General features: G+C 39.3%; 2 protein-coding genes across 2 annotated transcripts; one reads left to right on the forward strand and one right to left on the reverse strand.

The window, feature by feature from the left end:
• Positions 1-1,841: 1,841 nt before the first annotated feature.
• On the reverse strand, positions 1,842-4,612 carry K441DRAFT_657772 (uncharacterized protein). Its single transcript, XM_067648239.1, has 5 exons — positions 4,585-4,612; positions 3,338-4,526; positions 2,945-3,284; positions 2,617-2,892; positions 1,842-2,562 (listed from the first exon to the last, which is right to left on the reverse strand). The coding sequence occupies exons 1-5, from the start codon at positions 4,595-4,597 to the stop codon at positions 2,329-2,331; spliced, it is 2,052 nt and encodes a 683-aa protein (XP_067505327.1). The 5' UTR covers positions 4,598-4,612; the 3' UTR covers positions 1,842-2,328.
• A 17,213-nt stretch (positions 4,613-21,825) lies between these two features.
• On the forward strand, positions 21,826-25,115 carry K441DRAFT_60373 (uncharacterized protein). The gene is made up of 2 exons (XM_067645315.1): positions 21,826-22,324; positions 22,370-25,115. The coding sequence occupies exons 1-2, from the start codon at positions 21,941-21,943 to the stop codon at positions 24,662-24,664; spliced, it is 2,679 nt and encodes an 892-aa protein (XP_067505328.1). The 5' UTR covers positions 21,826-21,940; the 3' UTR covers positions 24,665-25,115.
• Positions 25,116-25,413: the final 298 nt, after the last annotated feature.

A 25,413-nucleotide genomic window follows, 5' to 3' on the forward strand; every position in this document is an offset into this window, starting at 1 on the left:
TACCACTATACTAATTATAGGCTAGTAGTCTTCTAAGAGGGTTTTAGTTAGGTCCCTAGTTAGATATATTAGTATATTCCTCTGGCATTTCTAGCTTAAGGGAAGATCTTAGGGTTACCTCTAGCGCTTAATCTTCTAATTGGCTTAGGTAGGGCTAAAGGGGTTCTAATTGCTTTCTAGTAGCATTATAACCGTTATAAAGGGTATCTACGTTTTCTTTAGCGGTAACTATAGGTGTATAAAAGTCTTCGAGCTCCTAGAGTATCTAGGTATTAGGGCTCGTTTAGCCATCTTACCCAAAGGGTTATATTATCGCAATCTCTTGCTATCGGAGGGACCTTTCTGCCTTTACGCGATAGCTTTCCATAAGGTATCTATGGAGTTTCCGTTTAGGTTATCGCAAGATTTTAAGGGAGGATAGTAGTTATAAACAAAAGATGTAAATAAACAATCTAGTCCTTAAAGCCAACTACCCTTCTAAAAAAGAGTAGGAAGAATTTAAATGTGAGGGGATCTTGTAGATAGGGGGCTATAAGGACACGAATATGGAACAGGATAGATTGGTGAGAGAGACGAATCCTTAAGGAGGTAAGGCCTCTAGGATCGTGGAGACTATATACTACGGGCACGTGCCTCCGGCACGTGACCGGCGACCATCCGAGGGGCGTCCGGGGGTTGTCCTAAGGGCAACCCGAGGTGTCCGCAATAATATCCCTTACACATAGGCACGGCAAAAAGGACGCGCAAGCCTATACGATTGGATTATCTATAAACGAGAATCTAAAGCTAGGGAAAAGAAAGGAGAAGAAGAGCAGCGCCGTTCGGTGTTTTATAAGATCTTCGCGTCACGTGATCGCAATATGCGGCAATCTGTGGCAACTTGCCGGTGCGAAGTTCTGCCAAGTTCTACCAGTGCCGTAACAAATACCTAGTATATAGGTATTTAGATATCTGGCTACTACACCAGTAATATAGCTTCGTAGAGAAGTTAAAGCTACCTTCTGCTTCTTATACTCCTTCTCTACTATCTTATACCTTTTACGGAGAATTCAAAGCTCGTCCTTTTTGTCCTTAGAGAGAGCTACATAGGAGGTTATTCCTAACTTCACGTCTTAAGGCCTAGGAAAGACTAGTTTAATTAATAGGGGCAACTTATCCCATTTAGTTGAGGGGTCGACGTATTCCCATACGTCTTCTATTCGGGCTCGGAGCCTAATAAGGTCGATCCATTTGTCCCAATCAGCTTGGCTCAATAATATCACCGTCATGGTGATAGCTTGGGTAGGTGGTTAAGAAGTCATTTTAAAAAGGTGCTTACAGAAAGGTCAAAGGATTTGGTAATAAGTAGTAATTTAATAAGGGGTATATTAATTAAATAGATTAATTAAATCAAATAGTTAAATAGGGGCAATACGGCAAGCAACCTAGGCTTATAACTGTCGATCGGTAGTCCATGCACCGATTATAAGAAAAGAATGATGACTCTGTCTATTGAATGGTGGCTCTAGAGCCTCTATATATACATAGGAAAGGTGTAGGAAATGAGAACGAGAAGGGGGTAAGGGGGTGGCAATGGAAACAAGGGGTAGGTGACCGAGTTAATGACCGAGTCAATGATTGAGTCAATGACTGAGTCGATGGGAGGTTGCTGAGTCGGTGATAAGATAACCTGATTCAGGTCGACAGGTAGAAACACTAGATAAGAGAGGTACGTTTACTAGAGCTCTCTACCTAACAGAATCTAACTTTAAAATAAAGCTTGCAGAGCCTACTTAACTACCTAACCCAAATTCTTACCACTAACGTTACTACCAACCTCTTTAAAGCCTGCGTGGCGTGGCGACTAAATTAAACAATGTCCGAACACTATATGAGGTTAATTGGGGTAGATTTAAGATCGGGTAACGCCAATATTTGTACATACAGAGGTGCTGTCAAAAATCTAAAATTTGGCTCTATGACTCTATTAGATCTATATAAATTACCCGATTTGGAAAGCGCGCTGACAGCGGTGCAGTCAGCGTATACATATACCCAGCGAGCGGACAGCGAGCGATTCAATTAGTACAGTCAGTCAGCGAAGCTCGCTGGACGCTGACTGTTGGCCACACTGGTTCCAAGATCTTTCGTACGCCGTTACCTTGACCACGCTGGCATTTCCTTTCACAATCGCGCTCATCGCTTTGGCGCTATTCGTTAACTTGTTTGGATTTCATCTCGTGCAGACGCTCATTTACCTCAAGAAGAGAAACTACTTCTGGAAGAAGTGGAATTACGCTGAATCTGAAAATGAATTTTAATTCATATACACTTGCTTCATTTATTCCTTCATGTTGTAGAAAAGCGTTTTGCGATAACTTTAGATGCATGAGCGGCGAATGTTTGAAGCCGTGAGCTAATCCATTCGTATTCTTCTTCATAGCGATGGAATTTGGCTAGTCCAGAGTGATCTTTGTTCAACCCAAGCCCGTTGACATCTTGCTCCCAGGAACGGCCTTGCATGGCCGAGTGTCGGTCTACCAAAATTGCAGGTGGGCCCGTCATTTTCCAAGAGTCACCAACCTGTCACGAAACATCAGCAAGCTTGCACTTTCACATATCTGACTTGCGACTTGCCTGTTGCGCGGTTAGCGACTCTTGTAGTTCATAGATCGAGAGAATCTCTGAATCACGGAAGGTGAACTTCTGCAGAAAATTTCGGCGCAACGTGTCTAATACTTCGGAATTTGGACGAAGTGTCTCTAGAAAGTATCGGTTTGGTTGGTTCTCGACCATGGCAACCAGACTCTCAACATTCAGACCACGGTTAGGCGTTCCGAAAGAAACTATACCGTATGTAGCTTTGAAGTTCGCCTGGTCTGACGCATCGCCTCCGCTCATAAGTACAAGTGCCTAGCGACAGTCAGGAATACTTGGATTCAAATCCATTTGTTTCACATCATACCTGTGAGATAAGTAGGCCGCCTAGGCTTTGGCCTAAGAAGATTATTGGCCGTTCAGGGCTCGTTCCCTTCATCAGTAAGCCATAGTTGTCGAATTTAGTTATATGTCGACCCACTGTATTATAGTTTCGAATGCTGTGAATCGCTACTTGCAACTGCTTCCCCAAATCCGACAGCGTCTGAAAAGACGAGCTTTTACTAAGATGAGAATCATGGCCATATAGCAAAATCCGAGCAGTTGGAAGATCTTTCAGTAAAGAGTCCCTGATCCACATATGAGGTCCACCTCTTTCTTTGAAGGACCCAAAGGCATGACCACCAAGTCCCGACACGGTAATAACACTAACAAATCAGCTCTAGTCCGACCTGTGAAGATGCCAAAACTGAGAACTCACTCTACGCTAGCCTGAGAAGAATCTGCTACCGGGGTGAAGCCTTGAAAGTGAACATCGAAAAAAACGTCATGAGCGCTCTTGGAGCTTCTAAGCCGCCATTCGTCTTTGGCCTCATCTTCGAATTGCGGAGGAGTCTTGCTGAACACGACGGTAGCGACGGCTTCCTGTCGGTGGGGATTCTTCGCCAAAGAATGGACGGCAACAATAACATCTGGCGGGTTGATATTGCAGACTTCTTCAATCAAATCTCTTGCTTGGTCTTCAGAGAAACCATGTGGAATGCCTTTCACGCGATATGTCGTGCTATTCGGTCGTTTCTTCACCTTTGGGCTTTCGGATTTAGTTGCCGCCATTGTCGAAGTAGCAGTGGCAACGCATTGGCCTTGCGGTGATCCAGACCAATCTAAAGCTTTCCAATCGCTTTTCGGCAGAGCTTTGCCTTTTGTTGTCTTTTGATTGAAGAAGAGAGGATCGTCCCTAGACCAGATCTTTTGGACAGTGCTGACAAAACTGGGCCGTCCGGGGACTTCCCCGACGGCGGAGACCTGGATAGCGCCTTGAAACATTTCTTCCCATTCCACAACGACACAAATCATGATTTCATCCTCGAACCGCCACGATCCGTCTTTACAATTGTTAAACAGCTTCCAAGTAGCTGCCCACGGCTCTCGACGGCCCCCTTGAGGCCAGACTTCGCCTTTGACGCTAGCTACCTGTGTTGCGGAGTCTTTCACGCTAGAAGTATTGGATGCACTTAACCACGATGGTTGTATAAGATCACAATTCCACACGTTGGGTTGTTCCATGGAGTATACATCCGCTTTTCCCGGCATGAAATCGCGCACAACAGGATTCCTTGCCCCAGCACCCGGCCGCTTACCGATGGCGTTGAACGCAAAGTGAATGTCCACCTGTTCCACCTGGGCATCATCTCGAGTTCTCCGGAACTGAAACCCCAGCTTTATAGCGCATGCTCTAGCCCCGTTCCAAGTCCCATAATCAACGCCCCGGACCTCGCCAATGATCCTTAATCCAACGTTTCCCAGCTTCCGACTTGTCACGATATCGCGGATGTCGCGGTCGTCATTGCGTTGGCCGAGTTCGGATTCGGAAGAATCTTCGAGAAGATCGAATTCGCGCGGCTCGTAGGATTGGAAGACTTTACTCGTGGAAGGCGGATCGCTGGCTGCTGTGTATCGGTCAGCCTTAAGAATGGGTCACAGCAGTACTTGCATGACGATGTGTACCTGAAAATGTCATTTTGGTGGCGAAACTGCCATGGATACAGTCGTTTACGAAATATCGGTAAAAATTCGCCAAGCCGAAAAATTCGCATCGCACCTCACCAAAATTTTGCGGAGGGAGTATGATTTTAATTTTACCACCACAATCGTCGTAATTATGGGCCGCCGCCTTCTAGATGAAGTTGTTCACAGAATTAGGCTTCGTGTTAAAGCTAATAAAAGTATAGCAGCTATTGCAGAGGCAGTAAAGGTGTCTAAGAAGACAATTTATAAGCTGCGGTTAAACCTTAATATTTAGGGCGAGCCGTACGCACCACCTATAGTTACTCTTGGCCAATATAGATTTCTGCTGCCTTACCAAGAAATGGTAATATATAATGTTATAGTGTTAAGTCTTCTGCTAACTTATTATACAGAAGCTTCTCGAGTTTCTTAAAGACTAGCCAATAGCGTATCTAGATAAGATACAGACCTTCCTATTTAACGAATTTGATGCCCTACTCTCTCTTATAAGTATATACTGCGCTTTTAAGAGAGCTTGCTAGTTACAGAAGGCAGTTAAAGCTTAGGCGGCTAAGAGGAGCACCACCCTCTGTAACGCCTAGATTGGTATTTAAAAGAGCTAAATAGTAGATTAGCTAGTGTTTTTTAATAAGTTAGCGGCGAATAAGAGGACTAGCGATAGAAAGTACGGCTAGTTACCTAAAGGGACTAACTACGGAGTAGTACGCCCACTTAAGAGATTAGAGAGGTGGAGCCTTCTACTAGTGCTATTAGTAGATAGATATCTAAGCTATATTATCTTCCAAGGCTCTATTACCTCTGCGATATTTAAATCCTTTATAGAGGAGTAAGTGCCCCCTTATTGTTTACTATACCTAAGGCCGCGCTTAGTCCTTATTCTTAATAACGTATTAATCTATAAGTTAGCACAACTCTATAAGCTCTATAAGCAGCATAGTGTTAAGCTAAAATTTCTACCGCTATATTCGCTAGATTATAATCCAATTAAGGCGATATTTAATAATATTAAGGCTTAGATTAGAAGGAACTAGCAGCTAGTTAGGGAGTTTAAGAGCTTTAACGCCTTTCTATATTTTACTATTAGTTAAGTATATAGGATATATATAGGGCAATACTTCTAAGAGGTAGGATATATTATAGATTAATAAATAGCTACTATTTAGATTGCTTAAAGGCCAAGATCTTACTTCTAATTTAAGCCAGCGTGCTAATTTTAAAGTTATAGCGCTCCTATAAATCTAATATTATGCTTTTACCTGGCTTCTTTGAATTTAGTATATTAATATTCTACTCTTCCTCCACTAACTTATCTTTAATTAGATTTAAAATTACCCTCTACTGCTTACTATAAAAGCCTAGCTTATATACTAGCCACTTAAAGAACTGGTTAAGTAGCTTAATTAGGTCTGTTTCTAACTAAATAGGGCTAGAGTTCTAGGGCGGCTTAACGCCTATATAGGGCGGCTCAACGCCTATATATAGTAGAGGGTAGGGGTAATAAGGATAAGGAGGTAGGTAATTAGCTAGCCTAAAGTAAGACGCTATAAAGGCCTAAAAAAGATTATTCGTTAACAGTATAAAATCTTCCTTTCCTACTACCTACTCCTTGCGACTCCCCTAGCTCCTCTCCTTCTAGTTTACTAAGTTAACAATAATATTCTACAACGGCTGCTTAACCGTAGACGCGCTACTAAGTAGCTCTTTATTCTACTATAGGAAGTTATCCGTACTAATAGGATAATAATTAATTTTTAAATTAGGCGAGTTAGGCAACTTCTTATTCTGCTAATAAGTCTTACCCTTATTATAATAGTAAGCGTTTATATAAGGCTACCGATTAGTAATTATAGGTATTTAATTACTAGAGGCTTCCTTAGCGGTAAGTACACCAGGTAGAGTAGCGAGTTAAGCCTATATACTTATCCTTTTACCTATAGGCCTCTTACCTAATTGCTAACTTTAAGTAGCGGCAGGAGCCTAAGTCTCTAGCTTCTTTTCCTTAACTAAATATAAGGTAAAGTTTAAGGCTAAAGAATGTTTTATATAACGGAACCTTGTAGCAAGAACTACGGTGGGCTCGTTATTGGGCTAGGTGTATAGAAAATGCAAGTTTAAAAGTCAACAACGTAATAACAACTGGTAGAGTGGTTGCCTAATAGATTAACTCCAATTGTATTCTGAGAATTACTATAAGGAAGGAACTATCTAGGTAGGGATTAAGGGTCCTTAAATACACAACCGTACTCCTATAAAATCCTTCTTATACGTAATATACGTCTTATACATAAGGTATATAAGTTCCTTTTATTCCTCTTATTTAATATATAACACATTATATAACCTTAGTTACTATTCCTCGTTATATAGTTCTACCGGCTCTATCTTAGACCGTGCTTAAATTAACCAACTAGCTTCTTCCATCTCTTTTCTAAGTAGTTGTAATATTATACTTAAAGCGTCCGTAACACCATCTCCCTCCTCTTTATCTTNNTCCTTAAAGATTTAAAANATCTCTAAGTNNTTTACTANAGGTATAATATNNNTCTAATTAATTTAGTTAATATTATTACTTATTATACCTAAAGCAATTTCTTCTTTATACGCCTAATGTCGTGCTCGCACTGTTGCTGTAATATTATCTCTTAGTGAGATTATACCATCTCCGTGTTCTCGCTGTTTAAAAGAGGGGTTAGTTTATATAGCGTTAGCGAGTCTATCTTCGCGACAACCGTCCTTTTACTCGGAGTACACTAAAGTAAATGTTTATTCGTCCTATAACGTTCGCTCTACTTCTAATACTAAATATACGCGGCCTATTACTCTTAATAGTCGTCTAGTTCCCTAATTAATTTATCTTAGGGTCTCGTATTTAATCTGCTGCTGCGTGGCTAGATAGTAAACTGTCTTAAGCCCTTGCTAAGTTAGAATATTCTTGGGATGCGGAATAGAAGGCCTTAGATACTCGCATCGCGGCATCTGCTTATCTACTCCGTCTTAAGAAGGTTTATAAGAAGGTGCGTTTTAAAGAGTAGAAACTTATAGAATAAGGTTTATAGGAACTTGGCAATAAAAGAACAGATTCTCTTCTAATAGAGAAGAAAACAGATCTAAATAGCTCGGCAACTGCTCTTCTTAGGTCCCCCTTAGGTAACTCGTTCTTTAGTAATCCTTCTTTATTAATGCTACCCGACCTAATTTCTTCTAATACTCCTATACCTTTTCTATAGCATTCTTTAAATTTTCTAGTAGCTCCTAGGTAGTCTTAGTGTAGCCTATCTACTTAACCTTATACTATATTTTATCGTCAATATCCTTATAACCAACGATCTTCGAAATTTGCTATTTATCTTCTTCTTATCCTTTATATATATCTGCTTTGTAAACTAGTGGCTTAATATTCCTATATACTGGCTCTAATATTGCAATATGCTGTATAGGGTAGATCTTCATTTTAGCTAGTAGGTTTAACTTAAACATAACCGGTAAAATCTTCTGCGTAATTTTAAAAGGTCCTAGTCTAACGTAGTCTAACTTTTTACTTAGTCGTCGACTCTTGAAATTTTTATATAGTAGCTATACTTTATCTCCCTCCTTAAGATCTGGTCCCTTAGATCTCTTAGCATTATAGTACTTTTTTATTCTTTCTTATACTTTCTTTGCTAATTCTATAAGGTCTATATAAAGATTTATTAACGTCTTTATTCTTTCTTTAGCTATACTACTCGTTTTCTTTACTTACTATAGTGATAACGATGTTCTTAGCTTATATCTATAATTTGCCTTAAATAGTGATGTACCTATTCCTTTTTAAGGTATTATATTATATGCAAACTGTGTAACTAGTAATAGCGATACCTAATTATTCTGTATATAATTAATATAGTGCCTTAGATACTGCTCTAGCGTCTAATTTAACCTTTCTATTTAACCGTCTGTCTGCAGATAATATGCGGTGGAAGTTGCTGCTTAAACTCCTTGCTCTGCTAAAAATACCTCCTAGAATACTGCTATAAATCTTAGATGTCTATCTAATATAATCTTACTTAGTGCTCTATATCTTGTAAACACTTCTTTAATATAGATTCTAGCGATATCTTCCGCTAAGATTTCTTCTGTATATGCTATAAAGTATCCCCACTTTGTAAGCTTGTCTACTATTACTAAGATCGCGTTATAATCTTGCCCGGTAATAGGATCTTTTGACTTTGGTAATTTAACGATAAAGTCCTATAATATAACCTCCTATGGTCTCTCTAGTATTTTAATAGGTTATAGCCCTCTATATAGCTTATACCTCGTTAGTTTATTCCTTTAGTAATTTAGGCATTCTTTTATAACCCTCCTAGCTATTCTTTAAATTCTATTAATAATATACTCCTCTTAGAGTCTTAACACTAAGCCTATAGCTCCGTTATGTCCTTAAGTTAATCCCTTATAGAATTCTTCCATAAATTGCTCTGCTATGCTTCTTAGGATGTACTTTACTTCTTAGTTCTTATATATATCCATCTATAGATCTTCTAGCTGTTCTTCTAGGATTCTTTATGCCTAAAAGCTTTCTAGTGTCTTATAGACTTTCTTTAGTTTATTGTTTTCCTAAGTTGCTACAATTTTCGGATAATTGTACCTAATTAATCCGTCTATGTCTTTTCGCAGTAAAGCCCCTAATGGCTTTTTATTATTCTTGTCACGGAGTAAGTACAAGTAGTAATAATATATAATGAAGTAGATATTATTAAGCTATATATATGAACTGTATAATAAGGTCAAGACGTTGCGTAAGGAGAGAAGGTAGAAGGTCAGGAAGAAAGGGCATATATCGTTAACTTGGTTGCTTAGTTAACACGTATATAGGGCAGAATAGGGTTTAGGTTATAGTCCTAGCAGAACTTAGCAGAATTTGGTGGAACTTGGTAGAATTTGGTGGAACTTAGCAGAATATAGCAGAATGCCGTAGATTGCCGTTAGATTGCCATTTTATAGTTGGTCTTTAATTGCTAAGTCGGTAGAAATAGGTGGACGTATATAAGGTGTCACGGGGGTGTCCCATAATAGTACCCCCCCTTTAAACTTGAGCTTCTATAAGATAGGGCTATAGTAGTTCTAGGTAGAGTTCGTAAAAGTCTTCTGCGACTTATATAAGTCCTACAGAGTTAACAGGTTCCCATAAGGACTCAGTAAAGCCTCTCTATTTCGTAAGATATATATATTAGCGTTTCCGTTTATTGTACTTAATATTATTAATTCTTTTAATAAAGTACTCGTTCTCACCATCCACTTTAACTGGTAGGGGAGGGTCTTATATCTATCTAGGTAGGGCGTCTAATACGGGGGTAGTAGGACGGAGGACTGACGTGTGGAATATGGGGTAGATTTTAACTGTATTAGGGAGCTTTAATCGGTAGAAGTAAGAGGAGACGACCTTCTTAACCTTATAAGGGCCAGCGTTCTTCCAATTAAGTTTCTTAGCAGGTCGTTTCGTGTTTAGATTTCTTATATCTAGCCAAATAAAGTTACTAACTTGGTAGGCCAGTGCTGGGGTTTATTTCTTATTCGCTACGGCTTTATAGACAGATTAGGCCTATATTATTTTGTTAGTAAGGAACTATTACAGTTCCTCCATCTTTTTTATGAATTTATTTGCTTCTATAACTTATAAGGCTTAATAAGCGGGACGAGGAACGTTGCTGAAGGGTTTAAAGCCCATTTATAGATGCTAGCCGTAGTTAGCCAGGAACGGGGAGACCTTTATAGTTTCTGAGATGGAATTATTTACTATAAACTTGGCAAATACAAGCTAGTTAATCCAGTTATCCTATAAGTACGACGTATATATCCGGATATACTATTCCATTATAGCATTTATATATTCCATTTAACCGTCCGTTTCCGGGTAGTATACTGTAGATAATAGTGCTTTAATGCGGAGTTAGGTAGTTAGTTCTTCCTAGAATATAAAGACAAACTAGCTATCTTTATTAGAGATAATCGTTTTAGGGAGTCCGTGGAGTTTCTATACGTAATTTAGGAATAGTCGGGCGACGGTAAGTGTTAATATATCGGGGCAGGCGATTAAGTGTCTTATTTTAGACAGTCGGTCTATAACTACTATAATATTTATGCAGCCTTTACTTACGGGGAGATTAATAATAAAGTCAATTAAGATGTCCTTCCATCTTCGGTCTGGAATAGGCAGTGGCTTTAGAAGGCTATTATACGTCTTATATAAAGCTTTAGCTCGTCGACAGATATAGCAGCTAGAGACATACCTTCGTGTTATATTATACATATTCGGCCAATAATACTCCCGTTAGAGTAGTTTTAGGGTCTTCCCTTGGCCTAAGTGGCTGGCGATAGGTAGATCGTATATATGTTTAAGGAGTTTAAGCTTAAGCTTATCGTAATTAGGGACAACTAGACGGTTCCGGTAATACAAGCGGTTTCCACAGGCTTCGTATTTACTTAGAGAAATCTTTTTAGAGCGTCTGATGCCATCTTATATTAGCTTAAGCGTCTCTTGGATGAACTCGTTATTTAGGTATTTATTAACTATAATCTATTTAATTGATTAATCAGTTATTTTAAGGACGAGTACTATAAGATCTTTAGTGGGAGGGTTAAATAGTTTAGGGCAAAGTAGGGTCTAATTTTAGTAAGAGCGCGCTTCTTTTAGGGCTGGCGCGTCTTGCAAGCGTTAGGTTAGGGCATTAGGCTTCTAACCTTAGACGCCTAGGCGGTATGTAATTAAGAATTAAAAACAAAACAGATATTCTAACTAGCGGGCCTAACGATGACTTAGCTATTTCGTAGTTATGAAGTACTATAGGTTCTTATAGTCGCTAAGGACCTTAATTGGAAATCTAGCGCCTTCTAGTTTGGGTCGCCATTATTTAAAATATCTAATAATAGCTAACAATTCCTTATCGTAGATCTCGTAGTTATATTTGGCTAGGCTTAGTTATTTTAAGAAGTATACTATAGGGTATAATACTCTATCTTCGTTATATTGAGACAGGATGCCTCTAGTAACGTAGTTGGATAAGTCGGCTTCTATAACACTTATTTGGTTTAGGTTAAAGTATTAGAGCATAGGCGCAGTAGTAAATATAACCTTTAGATAGGTAAAGGCCTTCTTATATTCCTTATCAAAGATAAAGACTTTATCCTTTTGGGTTAGGGCTATAAGGGGTGAAACTAGGGCGGAGAAGTTATTAATAAACCGTTAGTAGAAATTAGCAAATCCTATAAAGGCTCTTACGTCCCTAACGTTCTTAGGTTCTTACTAGTTTATAATTACTTTAACTTTCTTTGGGTCTATTTATATACCGTTTATAAAAATAAGGAGTCTAAGGTATAGGACTTCTGTTTTATAAAACTTATATTTATCTATATCTAATTATAGACTAGCTCTATACAGGGCTTATAGGATAAAGTCAACGTGTTTTTAATATTCGGTTAGGTTATTACTATATATTAGGATATTATTAATATAAGTAGTATAGAAGATGTCCAGGTAGGGGCGCAGGGTGTTATTTATATAATGTTAAAACAAGCTCGGAGCGTTTGCGAGGCTAAAGGGTGTTACTAAGTATTTAAATAATCTATATCGGGTACGAAATGCAGTAAGCTATTTGTCCCCTTTTGTAATGCGGAGACGGTTAAATGCAGAGATAATATTGAGCTTCGTGTAGTAATAAGCCTTACTTAGTCGGTTTAGCGTCTCTTGTATTAACGGGATCGGATATCGGTTCTTAACGGTAACGGCGTTAAGAGCTTAGTAGTCTACACAGAAGCGTAGACCGCCGCTAGGTTTCTTAACGAAGATCACTAGTGTAGCTATAGGCGATAAGCTTGCTCTAATAAATCCTTTACTTAGGTTCTCGTCTAAATACTTTTATAGCACTTAGAGTTTATTTTAGGATATCCCGTATAAGAGTCCAAATCCAGGCTACTTTCCTTCTTTAAGTATAATCTTATGGTTATATGGTCGGTATTCTAGTAGCTTATTAGCTTCTTTTTATAAGAACGCACCTAGGCGATAATAATACTCTATTAGTACCTTTATAGTAGGGTTAGTATACTTCTTTAGTGCCAAGGCCTTCTTAATATCGGCCATTATAACAGCGAAGATCGTATACTCAGGTTTCTTAGCAAGTTACGCTAATAGGGTAGCTCTAATTATGCGGATATCTAGGGTGCCAAGCTCGCTCGGATTGCTCGTAGTTTCTTACTTAAGTTTAGGTTTAGTATTAGGTACGGAGTTAGTATTAGATTTAGGTTCGGGTTCTTTAAGAATCCTTTTTATAGTAGAATACTAGTCCTTCTAGTATTTTTATATATTAAGCTTAAGCTTCTGCTTAGCTCGGGGTAGTGCAGTACTTAGGGTCTATTTATAGGGTTTAGTAGAATTTTTAGATCCTTAATAGATATCGGTGGAAATCTTACGTTAGTGGAATTCGGTAGAATTCCTAGGTTAGTGGAATCTGGTAGATTCTTTAGGCGCGGGGTAGATAGTTATAGAAATTTTAGACTAGTAGATCCTAGTAGATTTTTTAGATTTTAGTTCTGGGTCTAAGTAGCAAGTTATAAGGCACTTCTGCTTATAATAGGAGGCGGTAAATAGAAGCTTAAGGTTGTCCTAATTAATAGTTACCTTATATAGCTTTATCTAGGGTTATCTAAAGATCACCGAGTGACCCAGGGTAGTAACAAAAAGTTTAATTAATTCTTTATAGTTTAGGTATTAAAGTCTTAGGAATACTATATAGGTAATACAGCCTAAGACAGTGCGTTTGCCGTTAAATCCAAATACGTTAATATACTGGTTAAGGGGGGTTAAGGTAAAACTATTATCTTACACAAAGATCTTGTTAATAAATCCTATACCGCTAGCTTCTATATTAATTAGGATTTAAGCGTTAGCCTATTAACCATTCTGCTAAAGACGGCAGTTAATGGTTATACTATAGTCCTAAGAGTTAGAGTTTGTGACGTTAAATACGTTTAACAAGATCCTATAGTAGAGCCGTCCTAAAGAGCGACTTAGCTCTAGGACCTTCCTTTTAGAGGCAATTAGGGTGGGGTTCTTATAGAATATTAGCTGTAGCTTCGTCCTTATAAATAGTGCTTACTAGATATAGGGCTGGAACTAGGTAGAGATTAGGGACGGTAACCAGAAGATCAATGCGGTAAACGGCTACTAGTATTAGCCATTTGTAAATCGTTTCGGGGCATAGGTAAGGGGACAAGATAATATTTTAAGATATAGTCCTTACTTCCGCACTTAAAGTAGAGGCCTAGCTTAATACGTCTTTCTTATTTAGGGGACCCTAGTAAGGCGTACTCTAGGGTTCCAGTATTAATATCCATGNCGTTAGGGTGCTTAGGCTAAGACGACTTAGTAGATATTCGCGGGGCTGTCGTATTATATCAAGGGGCGTGTTTCGGTGTTAGGCGTAGTATATTATTATACCATTTATTAACGACGTTTGCGCAGGCGTTAAGGGCTCCTAGTAGGTCTACGCCTATTAGGGAGGTTTTTAGTTTAGGGCTTAGAGATTTAACAAGGCTATTAATTAGTGCGGAGTTGTTCTAGCCTATTTCCCTTACATAACGGTTAAATTTAGAGAAGTATACTGGGAAACTTTTCGTTCCTTAAGCCATGTAGTTTATCTTTCTTTAGGCCATAGCTTGGCGGTTTAGGTTACCGTATAAGGCTTTAAGAAGTACAACTAGGCTTTATACTAAGGTTGGCTAAAGAGGTTTAATAAGGTTAGCTATCTCTCCTTTTAGTCAACTTAGGGCGTAACAGAGTCGGTTGGCTTTAGTTAGGTAACGGTTGGCGTTACCGGTTAGCTTATTTTTTAGCTAGCTTAGGAATAATTGGAGCTTTTATCGTTTACTAATAAATACCAAGGGGTTAGGTAACCGCTCGGATTGTTACGGTGCGGTAGTTAGTTTAGGGTAAATAGCTACTATAGGTTTGGGACTCGCGTTTCGCGTATTTATCTCCGGAGATAGTGTTTAATTTTAGGGTTCTAGCGTAGACATCTTAAGGGTACGGACTTCTTCTTAGAGGGCTTCTATTGTTTTCTAATACCGTGCTTCTTATTCGGCTTATTATTAAGTTAGGGTAACTTATTATTGTTTAAGGGCCTCTATAAAGGACTTCTGCATGCTTGCTATTTGTTCTTAGAGGATAGATATAATATCAGCGGCCGTTACGGGGCCTTTAGGTGCGTTTTCCATTTCGGGTAGTAGTGTAAGTAGTTAACGCAACGTAGTGTCACGGAGTGAGTATAAGTGGTAATAATATATAACGAAGTAGATATTATTAAGCTATATATATAAACTGTATAATAAGGTTAAGACGTTATATAAGGAGAGAAGGTAGGAGGTTAGGAAGAAAGGGCATATATCGTTAACTTAATTGCTTAGTTGACACGTGCATAGGGCAGAATAGGGTTCAGGTCGTGGTCCTGGCAGAACTTGGTAGAATTCGGTAGAACTTGGCAGAATTCGGTGGAACTTGGCAGAATATGGCAGAATGCCGTAGATTGCCGTTAGATTGCCGTTAGATTGCCATTTTACAGTTGGTCTCTAATTGCTAAGTTAGTGGAAACAGGTGGACGTGTGCAAGGTGTCACGGGGGTGTCCCGTGACAATTCTGTAGTTCAGCTTTATAGCTTAGAGTATCTGCCCGCGTATTATCTGTACCCTTAGTATGCTAAATCTCGAAATAGTATTCTATAAGCATCTCTGCCCATCTAACCTATCTTTAGTTAAGTTCCTTTGTCATTAGGAATCCTATTAGGTTCTTATAATCTATCTTAACCATAAATAGCTTCTCTATGCCTTGCAAGAATGCTCTCTATTTCTTTAATACTGCAACTATACCTAACAACTCCTTGTTGTAAATGTCATAGTTTAACTCCGGTAGTGTTATCTTTTAACTATAGTATACCACTAGGTGCTATCTATCTTAATGTTTTTATATAAAGCACGCCCCTAGTATATAGTCTAATGTATTTATCTCTACAACCGTCTCTAGTCCTAGTTGATAGATCTTAAGAACTAGCTCCTAGGTGAACAACTCTTTAACTTTCTTAAAGAGTTCTCTTTATTCCTCTCCCTATACCTATAGTTCTTCTTTCTTTATTAATCACGTAAATGGTTCAATATCCTTTAACTATTGCGCTATAAACCTTCTGCAGTAATTGCAAAACCCTAGAAATAATCTCAACTATGTAATATTCTCTAGTTCTTGCCAATTTACTATAGCCTTAATCTTCTTTAGATCTATACTAAGTTGGCCTAGTTTAATAATAAATCCTACAAAATCAGTCTTCCTAGTAAAGAACTTGTATTTCTTAATTGCTACTAGCATCTGTTCTTCTTATAGTCTCTTTAAGACCTATTTAATGTGTTCTCCGTGTTCTTCCTTAGTTATTAAGTAAATAATAATATTATTAAGGTATACTATAATAAATTCATCTAAGTGCTCTCCTAATATATTGTTAATACGCTTTTAGAACGTTGCTAGTACGTTTATAAGCCCGAATTGCATAACTAATGGTTTATATAGTCCTTCCTTTAACCTAAAGGCTGCCTTCTATTTATTGCCTTCCTTAATTCTAATTTAATGGTACGCCTATCTTAGATTTATCTTTATAAAGATTTGCGCGTTACCTATCCTATCTTAGATTTCGCTAATTAAGGGTAAAGGATACCTATCCTTCCTAGTGATGCTGTTTAACTATCTATAGTTAATACACAGCCTTAGTTTACTGTTTTTCTTTAGTATAAACAGTACTAGATAACCCGCTAATAACTGCGATGGTCTAATATATCCCTTTTATAAGTTTTCCTAGATAAACTCTTTTAATACTCTACCTTCTTTTTTAGTAAGCTTATAAATTAGAAAGAACCTTAGACTTATTCCCGGTTCTAATTCTATCTTATAGTCCTATACTACATACTTTAACAGCTTTTTACTTTCCGGTAACTATAGTTTCTCGCTATACTTATAGTATCTCTTTAGCACATAACTTAGGCCTTACTTAGTTGCTTTATATGTCGCTCCGACTTAGTACTATACTAACTTGGCTTATTATCGCATTTTATGGCGTTAAGTATCCCTAATATCGACCTAACCTGTAACCTAATTAATCCTTAAATTGTATTCCTGTAACTAAGGTATTCCTAGTACTGCCTTATTATTTCCTAATAGTAATATATTAAAAGACATCTTAATTTGTCTCCCTTTAATGGTTAGCTAAATAGGTCCTGTTTTAAGATTAATGATCCCTCCTCTATAGGCTATTAGATCTCCTAAAATTATCACTAATAGGTAAGGTTCCTCCTTTTATCTATAAGGTAGTCCCATTCTTTTAACTACTACTAGCGAGATGTGGTTTCTTATTGCTCTACTATCTATTAACGCCTTAAACTATTAATCTTGCCAATTAACTCGTAAATTTAGGTATTGTCCTTAAATTCTTTTAAGGGTCTAAGGCTCTACTATTAGCTCCCTCTAGTTCTATAGGCCTCTACTTTTCCTAACTATTAGCTGCTTAATCCTTATATACTTAGCTTACTCTTTAGCTAATGCTTAGTTCGCTTTTTGTCTTTAATATACTATAGACACGTATTCTCTGGGCATTTCTACTACTATTATCTATCTAAGCATTCTTTTATAAGGAATCTTCCTGGTTAAAGTACTAAACTTCCTTCCTCTTAGACTTCTGCTGGATGCTATCTATATATATATTTAGCATTCCTGTACTATTACTCGTCTATTATCTAGTATATCCTTATAGGGTATTTCCAATTCTTTTCCTTTNNATTTTTNTNTATNTTNTATATATNNTCTATATANNNAATCCATNATANNNTATAGTNTGCTAGGTGCTTTAGGTTAACTCTTAACTTATCTTTATCTTTAAGTTTAAACCTTTATTATGCTGATCTAAACGTTATAACTTTATTTATAGGTACTAAGATGCGTCTCTTGCTTCTCTAGTCCTCTAATTATTCCTCTAGATCCTTTAACATTATAATTAAGGCTCCTTTAATATATATTATGGCCTTTTTTATAATTAGGTGGTCCTAGATAACTTTTTCATCTAACCATATATAGAAATCTTCCCACTTATCGTTGTGCCTTTGCCTATACCACTTTTGGTATAGCTGCTAAAGTATATATAGCTTATCCGTAAGGAAGTATCTTCTTATTACTGTATCGTAATAGCCCTTTATATGTTGTTCTTTAAACCTAGTTAGGATTCCTAGATCCTCTTTATCTTTTAGTTTAGTAAGCTACTTAGCTCTTAGTGTACCTGCTCTTAGCCTATTAGTAATTCTTTATACTAGCGCTCTATCCTTTATACGTCCTAATGTGCTAGATCTCTTATCTAGTTTCTATTCTTACTATGCGATAATTCTTTGCCTAAATTTCTCTATGGTTTCTTTTAGTTTGCGTCTTACGCTCTAATCCTCGAAGTTCTCTTACTTCTTAATCTTAGTATTAATATCTTAATCTTTAGTCCGAACACTATGTTCTACTAGTAAGTCCTCTAGGTTTATATATTCGTCTCCTAGTCTAATTACTATTTATGCTGCAGATTCTCTAATCTATAAAGAAGCTCCTTGCCTCTTACTTATAGGTGTCCTTATTCGTACTCCAAATTCCTAACCCCTTAGGTTTTTTAATCCCGAGCTTGCTTCTAACTTAAGCTTAGCTTTAGCCTTAGTCTAACTAGGCTTACTTAGTGTTCTCATCTTATCTTAAGAGTCTTAAATCTCACTTATCTTATCTTGAGAATCTTATACCTATAGGAACCTCCGTCCTAAGCTTATTTATATATCTTTAAACTAAGCTACTGCTCTGCTCTATTGGTTATCGTCTATTATGGGTCCTTAAGCTTGCCTTATCTCGTCTTAAGAATCTTGGTTATCTCTTATCTTATCTTAAGAATCTTAAGCCTTTAGCCTTTTGCCTTTATTAAGTGCCAAAGTAGTTTGCTATCCTACTTCTCTTACGTCTTATAAAGCGATAGACATCGTATCTAGTGGGGTTTCGATCCCTACTAATGTTCCCTATTCTGTAGTGGAATCATCCTCTACCTTTAGTATGATATCTCTAAGGTTTGCTCGTTCCTAGTAAACGGCCCTTATTACCTTATCGTCACGAAATGCTTTACCTATGTTAAAATTATTATCCTTAATATCCGATCTGTGAACTGGTTTATTAGTTCCTCTATATTCTGTAGGTGTTAGCTCTTATAGCTAGTAGCTTACGCCGTACTTAGCGTCCTTATAAATTTGGTATACGTTATTGTAACAAAACGTAAAACTTTAGATTAAATACTCTTTTGTTCCTTACAGCACGCTATTATCCCTCTATATATATATGTCGTCTGCTATTAGTCTAGTTCCCTTTATTACATAGTACCTCTAACTATCTTTGCAATCCCTCGCGAAGTAACCTTATTTTCCGCAATTTATATAAGCTCCTTCTCTAAACCATTGCTTTTACTATAGAGTCTGCCTAAACGTCTTCTGCTACTAAGATCCTTAGTTTAGCCTTTACTCCTTAGACCTTTAATCACTTAATCCTTATCCCCTAGGTTTCCACGGTTTTCTACTCTATCTCTTATAGGCTTCTTTAGTACCACTTAGGTCTATTAGCTCTGCGCCATACTATAGTTTTTAACTTAGCTTTTGTTATTACGTACTCTGCGCCTTATATAACTATAGAACTCTATTTTAACCCTTCTTAGCCTATTCCCTTTAGTAGATCTAATTATCAATCTTAATCGCCTAATCTATTAATTCCCTTAGGGTGTCCGCATCTTCTATTAGGATAATTATATCCTAGACTTTAGCCCTAAGTCCTTATTTATACTATGCTATAAGCGCCCTATTATTCCACTTAACTTATATTACTAACGTTTGGAACTATATTGTATACTTAATTGCTAAGGTTTATTATATAATGTCTTAAAGTTTTCTTTCTGCCGTAGTTACTGCCTCCGGGTCTCTAAATATTTGTATAAGTTGTTCTATAAATCTATTTTAGCTTAAGAATATGAACCGTACCTCTTGGTTTATAGTTATTATTCTATTTACCTAGATTTCTATAAGGTAAGGCTTAAACCATTTAAGTGCTCTTCCTATTAAGAATAATCCTGCGTATACTATTTAATCCATAGGTGTTGCCAGCTTTGCTCCTTCCTATGCTACCTTAAAGTACATTTATATAAGGAATCCTTTAAGCTTTAATCTCTCTCCTAAGTATCTTTTAATTAATAGTAACTTAACCTTTGCTGCGCCTATCCCGTTAATCCTATTTTCCAACGTTATATTATTTTCTGTTAACCAGTTAACTATCTCTTATAACTATCCGACCGTTATAGGTTGCTATAAGTTAGTATCTACTATACTGGTGTCGTTACCTGATCTTGATATAGTTGCCGCCGTTAATAGCGTTATGGTGGCTGCTTTTAGTGGCATATTGTTTGACTTCTTATATTAATACTATAACTAGGTAGTAATTGTGTAATAAAACCTTATAGCAAGAACTACGGTGGGCTCGTTATTGGGCTAGGTATATAGGAAATGCAAGTATAAAAGTTAACAACGTAATAATAACTAGTAGAGTGGTTGCCCAATAGATTAACTCTAATTGTATTCTAAGAATTACTATAAGGAAGGAACTATCTAAGTAGGGACTAAGGGTCCTTAAATACACAACCGTACTCCTATAAAATCCTTCTTGTATATAATGTACGTCTTATACGTAAGGTACGTAAGTTCCTCTTGTTTCTCTTGTTTAATACGTAGCACATTATATGACCTTGGTTACCATTCCTCGTTATATAGTTCTACCGGCTCTATCCTAGACCGTGCTTGAATTAACCAACTAGCTTCTTCCGTCTCTTTTCCAAGTAGTTGTAACATCGTACTTAAAGCGTCCGTAACATTTTAGCTAGCGCTAGTGCCACTCTTTAACTATATTAATAGCTTACTTAAGATTATCGCGAGAGTAAATCTCTTAGGGGTAGTAGTTAACTCGCCGTGCCTTTTTGTACGATGCGATAGCTTTAAGCTGGCTAACCTTAAACTTTTATAGTAATAGATTTAGTAAGATCTACTCTCTCTACTTCTCTAGCTGGAATAGGTATAGATTATTAGTATTATATATAGCTAACTTTATACTAGGTAGAGTCTCTTTTCTACTACTAATAGTTGCCTTTTAAATACTTATAAAGCGTACGGGCGGCGGTGGTAATAGTAACGACGTGTTTAAATCCTTGTGCTTAGTTTCTACTGGCTCCTTATCCTTATTCTTATCCTTATCCTTCTTATCCTCCTTATTTTTATCCTTATCCTTATCCTTATTCTTATTCTTATCCTTACCCTTATTTTTACCCTTATCCTCACCCTTATCTAAATCTGAATCTGCGAATATAGGTTAAGCTAATGGCGGGGATAGGGGCAGCTCTGGTAACGGTAACGGTAACGGTGATTTTGGCCTCCTTACCTTCCTTACTATATATAGCTTTGGCTACGGCTTTAGCTTTAGCTTCCTTTTAACCTTCTTAGACGGCTAGGGAGTAGTAGGAATAGGTATAGACTAAGCTCGCTTTTGTCTAGATTGTTTTAGAGTAGAAGACAACTAACGGGCAGGTAGCGGTAGCATAGAGGGCAACGCCAAGAATTGTATATAATTGGCTTAATTGGGCAAGTCACTAACTTTAATTTTAGGCAGTTATAATTAAGGCTCAGCGTATTGTGGTGGTAAAATTGAAATTATACTCCCTCCGCAAAATTTTGGTGAGGTGCGATGCGAATTTTTCGGCTTGGCGAATTTTTACCGATATTTCGTAAACGACTGTAGTACCGAGTCTATGGCACCGGGACATTTCGGCCCGATAGATAGCGGCTACGTGGCCCTTCGGGCCTCTAGACAGCCTAATGAAAGAACCAACCAACCAACCAACCGAGTCTATGAAGTAAAACGGGTGTAATTCAGCCTGTTTGCCGGCTGAGTTGCGATGCGAGATCTTGCCAGTACCTCAGCCACGTGAGTGGCACTTATCATGCAGCTGCATGAATTCCGGTCACAGTTACGATCCCGCTACCTGCATACAGCCCCTCAGCCTACCCGTTTATCTATAGGATGAGGTGTACCTTCGTCTAACAGTCTGTGGTCTTCGCATCGCCCATCGCCCGGACTCTTGATAAGGCGATAGCAATGGTACTAATGTCCGGCTCTGGTCAGCCGGTGCACCAAATTTCTTGAACAGCCTGCTCTGTGGTGCCACTCTTGACGATGACGGTGACCAAAGATATATTTCGCCGGATCGAAGACCTGCTAGCTCTAGACAAGTGCAAGGACGCCATTGCACTAGTAAACGCAGAGCTGGAACGAGATGGACCAACCCCGAAGCTCATATTCACTCTTGCAGACGTGCTCAGCCGGCAAGGTTATCGTGGAAGGGCAGAAAAGGTCTTGTCGGAGTACCTGGCGAAAGTCGACAAGACGAAGCTTTCGCCTGAAGATAACATGCGTTTGGATCTTATGAATATGCAACTTGCTTTCTTGACACCCTGGAACACGGCCATATTTGGCCCGAGTCTTCGGTCGGCGATTGAGATTCGAGCAAAATATTCCAAGCTTCTTGAAAGCGATTGGGACTCTGGAAATCCAGTTGCGGTTTGTTTTCCTAGTACAACCGTGGCATTTACTGATTAGATATAGATCAAAATGGAACTCTACTACTTCGGCGCAATCGTTCTCGCGGATCAATACAGATGTGCGGATATCTCGTTCTTAAAGGATGCTGTAAACATCATGAGGCAACTTTTCAAATCATTGCTTCAGAAGAAGCTTTATTATGAAGCAGCTGAAGTCGCTTGGAGCGTTCAGGTTGCGCGCAAGGCTGGTGGTGATGAACTTCTAATGAGAGAAGTTCTTCATCATCCCGAGTGCCCCGAATTACTCCAAGCGCGTCTTATCCGAGACTTTCTGATCGTAAAGCCACCGCTGGTGCTGGAAAACATATCAGAACTAGAGAAGACAGCACGGTTCATATTCATGAAGTACGGGCATGCCATTGGTATTGTTGAACTGGACCTTCACCACGCATACTTGCAACTAAAATCGGGCGATGGCTCACCGTCAGTATGGAAGACAATTCAAGACAGCTGCGATGCACTGGAAGCACTTGATGCGTTCAGCAAACTCCGTCTCGCTCTCGGAGAAATTTTCGAAGCGAGTAACTCAACGGCTCATTCGAAATTTTTCGAAGTCAGGCATAGTAGTCGACTTTACATGAACACGATTGTACTGAAAGAAAATGAGGTTGTCCCGTGGGTGCTCAATAGCATCACTCTTCTGATGTTTTGGAACTTGCAGTCGGGCCATGCGTCGAAAGCGATGGAGACGGCAGAGGCAGTGTACAACGAACTGAAGAGATCCGGCTCGGACTGTGAGTATCTCATGGGCATGGCGGCTCAGTCGATGGCATCCTGCTTTGGGGCCCACAAGAACAAAGAGAAGACCATGCATTGGGCAGAAATCTGCTACGATCACTGGTGCGGATTAACTGCCGAAGACAAAGGCATGGCAGAGTATGTTGTGCTCACATCGAAACTGGCAGTTGGCGGTCGTCCTAGCGCGGAAGAGGCGGTAGCAATCGAACAATCAACTTGGGATCAAATCCAAGAAGATCAGAAAGCAGAGCTCTGGTCCGTCGCCGTTATGAAGGCAGAATCGATTCTGTCTCCACTGATAGTCGAGCATCCAGAGCTAGACCGCGAAAAATGGGCCAGCCTTGTCGATGGGCTGGTCGAACACCTCCCCGAAGATCAAAAAGCTATAAAACGCGCTAATGTGAAGCAATTGCGCGGAGTCTGGCGAATAAGCGAAGCACAAAAGCGAAAAGATACACTGAAGGAAAAGGAGGCACTCTTTCTATATGAAGAAGCCGCACCACTCTACCAGTCCCATGGCGCTCACTTTGAATGGGCAAATACTCAAGGGATGATCGGGTGGTGTTACTTTAGCATTTTCGAGAAGACTCAGGGGGTAGAACCTCTTCGAGCGGCAATCGAGCATTTCGAGACCGCGAAGAGGTACTTTGAAGAAGTGAATCAGCTGTCAAGCATGATCGACTGCTGTTCCGCACTAGCCCGATTGGCCTTCAAAGCTTGTCTTAAAGGTTGGCTGGATGTTGTAGACGTCATGCGGATCCTAGCCGAAACAGAAGTATTGAAAGACAGGATGCGGGACGACCTGTCAACCTTGAACACCTTGGACGCAGTATCTGAAAAACAAAAGCTTCGAAATGACCCCAGGGGTGAACTGATATACTTTTACGCCATTGCTATTTGCCTGCATGGCAATTTCATCGACACTCTGTGGGAGTGGGTGCAAAGGTCAAAAGCCAGGAGTATATCCGACATGCTTGGATTAGGTGCGCTTCTGCCCCAACAATTGCTTGCAGAGTTGAAATCAGACGCAGTGAATGGCACTTCAGCACTCGAGTTATACGATAAAGAAAAAGCAATGTTGGAGGAGCTGCGATCAACTCCAAACCATATTCGAATGCCACTGAGGACAGAGATCTGGAGACTTCAACAGCAAATGAGTGCGTATCCGTCGCTAAAGAGAATTCTAGGCCTCAGAAGAGGAGAGGCTGCGCGACTTGAGCGACTTCAATCGATCAGCAAGGACAAGTCTCGCCGTCCCACAGTATTTGTCGACTGGTTTCTCCAGGGGCTCAACATACACATGATCGTTGTCTCCCCTGATTCTCCTCCGGTGCACCGGTTTTGCCAAACAACTCACGCAGAGGTTGTCAATTGGAAGTCACAATTTTTCGACACACCAGAAGGGTTCCGTAAGTCGATGAGATCAGATGACAATGAAAATAATCCGCTCCGCAAACTCGACAAACTGGTACAGTCTCTGAAAGAATTACTACCGGAGAACGCAGTACTTGTATTTTCTCCGAGTGACGTGCTGCACACTATCCCCCTCCATGCACTATGAGTTGATGGTGTTCCCGTCATTGAAGATTACCCTATTGTATATGCTCCTAGCCTTACCACATATATTCGGTGTTGGGAGAGAGCAATGGCATTCGACGGTCCTCAGCTATTTTCCAGGGCAATCCTCTCCATTTACGAACCCGGCGAGCAAGACTTCAGCGCCATCGAGCAAAAAGAGATCTACAAATCAGCTGAGCAGCTGGGCAAAGATGTCAAAGGTAATGTGAAAGTAGGCACTGCAGTCGATAGAGATGCACTCACCCAGTCCCTTGGCTTTTCGTCGCTCGTCCAATTCCACGGCCACTGTAAAGTCAACGACGTGTCGATGCTTGATCAAGCATTGGTCCTAGCGGACGGAGACTTCGCAGCCCGGGATCTCTTCAGTCTTCGCATCAACGCCCTCCTCGTCACACTTATCGCGTGCGGATCCGTCACCCAGTCTATCAACCAAGGCGACGAGCCACTTGGCTTAGTCAGTGCCATGCTGTGCGCCGGGGCACCATCTGTTGTAGGGACAATGTGGCCGATCGCTTCGGGATTTGGTCGCGAGTTTGTCAAATCATTTTATGGCCAGGTGCCGGACTGCAAAGATGGCGATTTGATCAACTGGGCAGTGGCGCTGCAAGAGGCTGTCAAAGAACTTAAATACGATTATAAGTACCGTTTCCCTGTTTATTGGGCGAGTACTGTGCTTCATGGCTCTTCCCATTGTAAGGCACAGATCGATTTCTGTTGATAGCTGAAGTAGTA

Source organism: Cenococcum geophilum, assembly GCF_001692895.1.
Source record: "Cenococcum geophilum 1.58 unplaced genomic scaffold K441scaffold_15, whole genome shotgun sequence".
Classification (NCBI taxonomy): domain Eukaryota; kingdom Fungi; phylum Ascomycota; class Dothideomycetes; order Gloniales; family Gloniaceae; genus Cenococcum; species Cenococcum geophilum.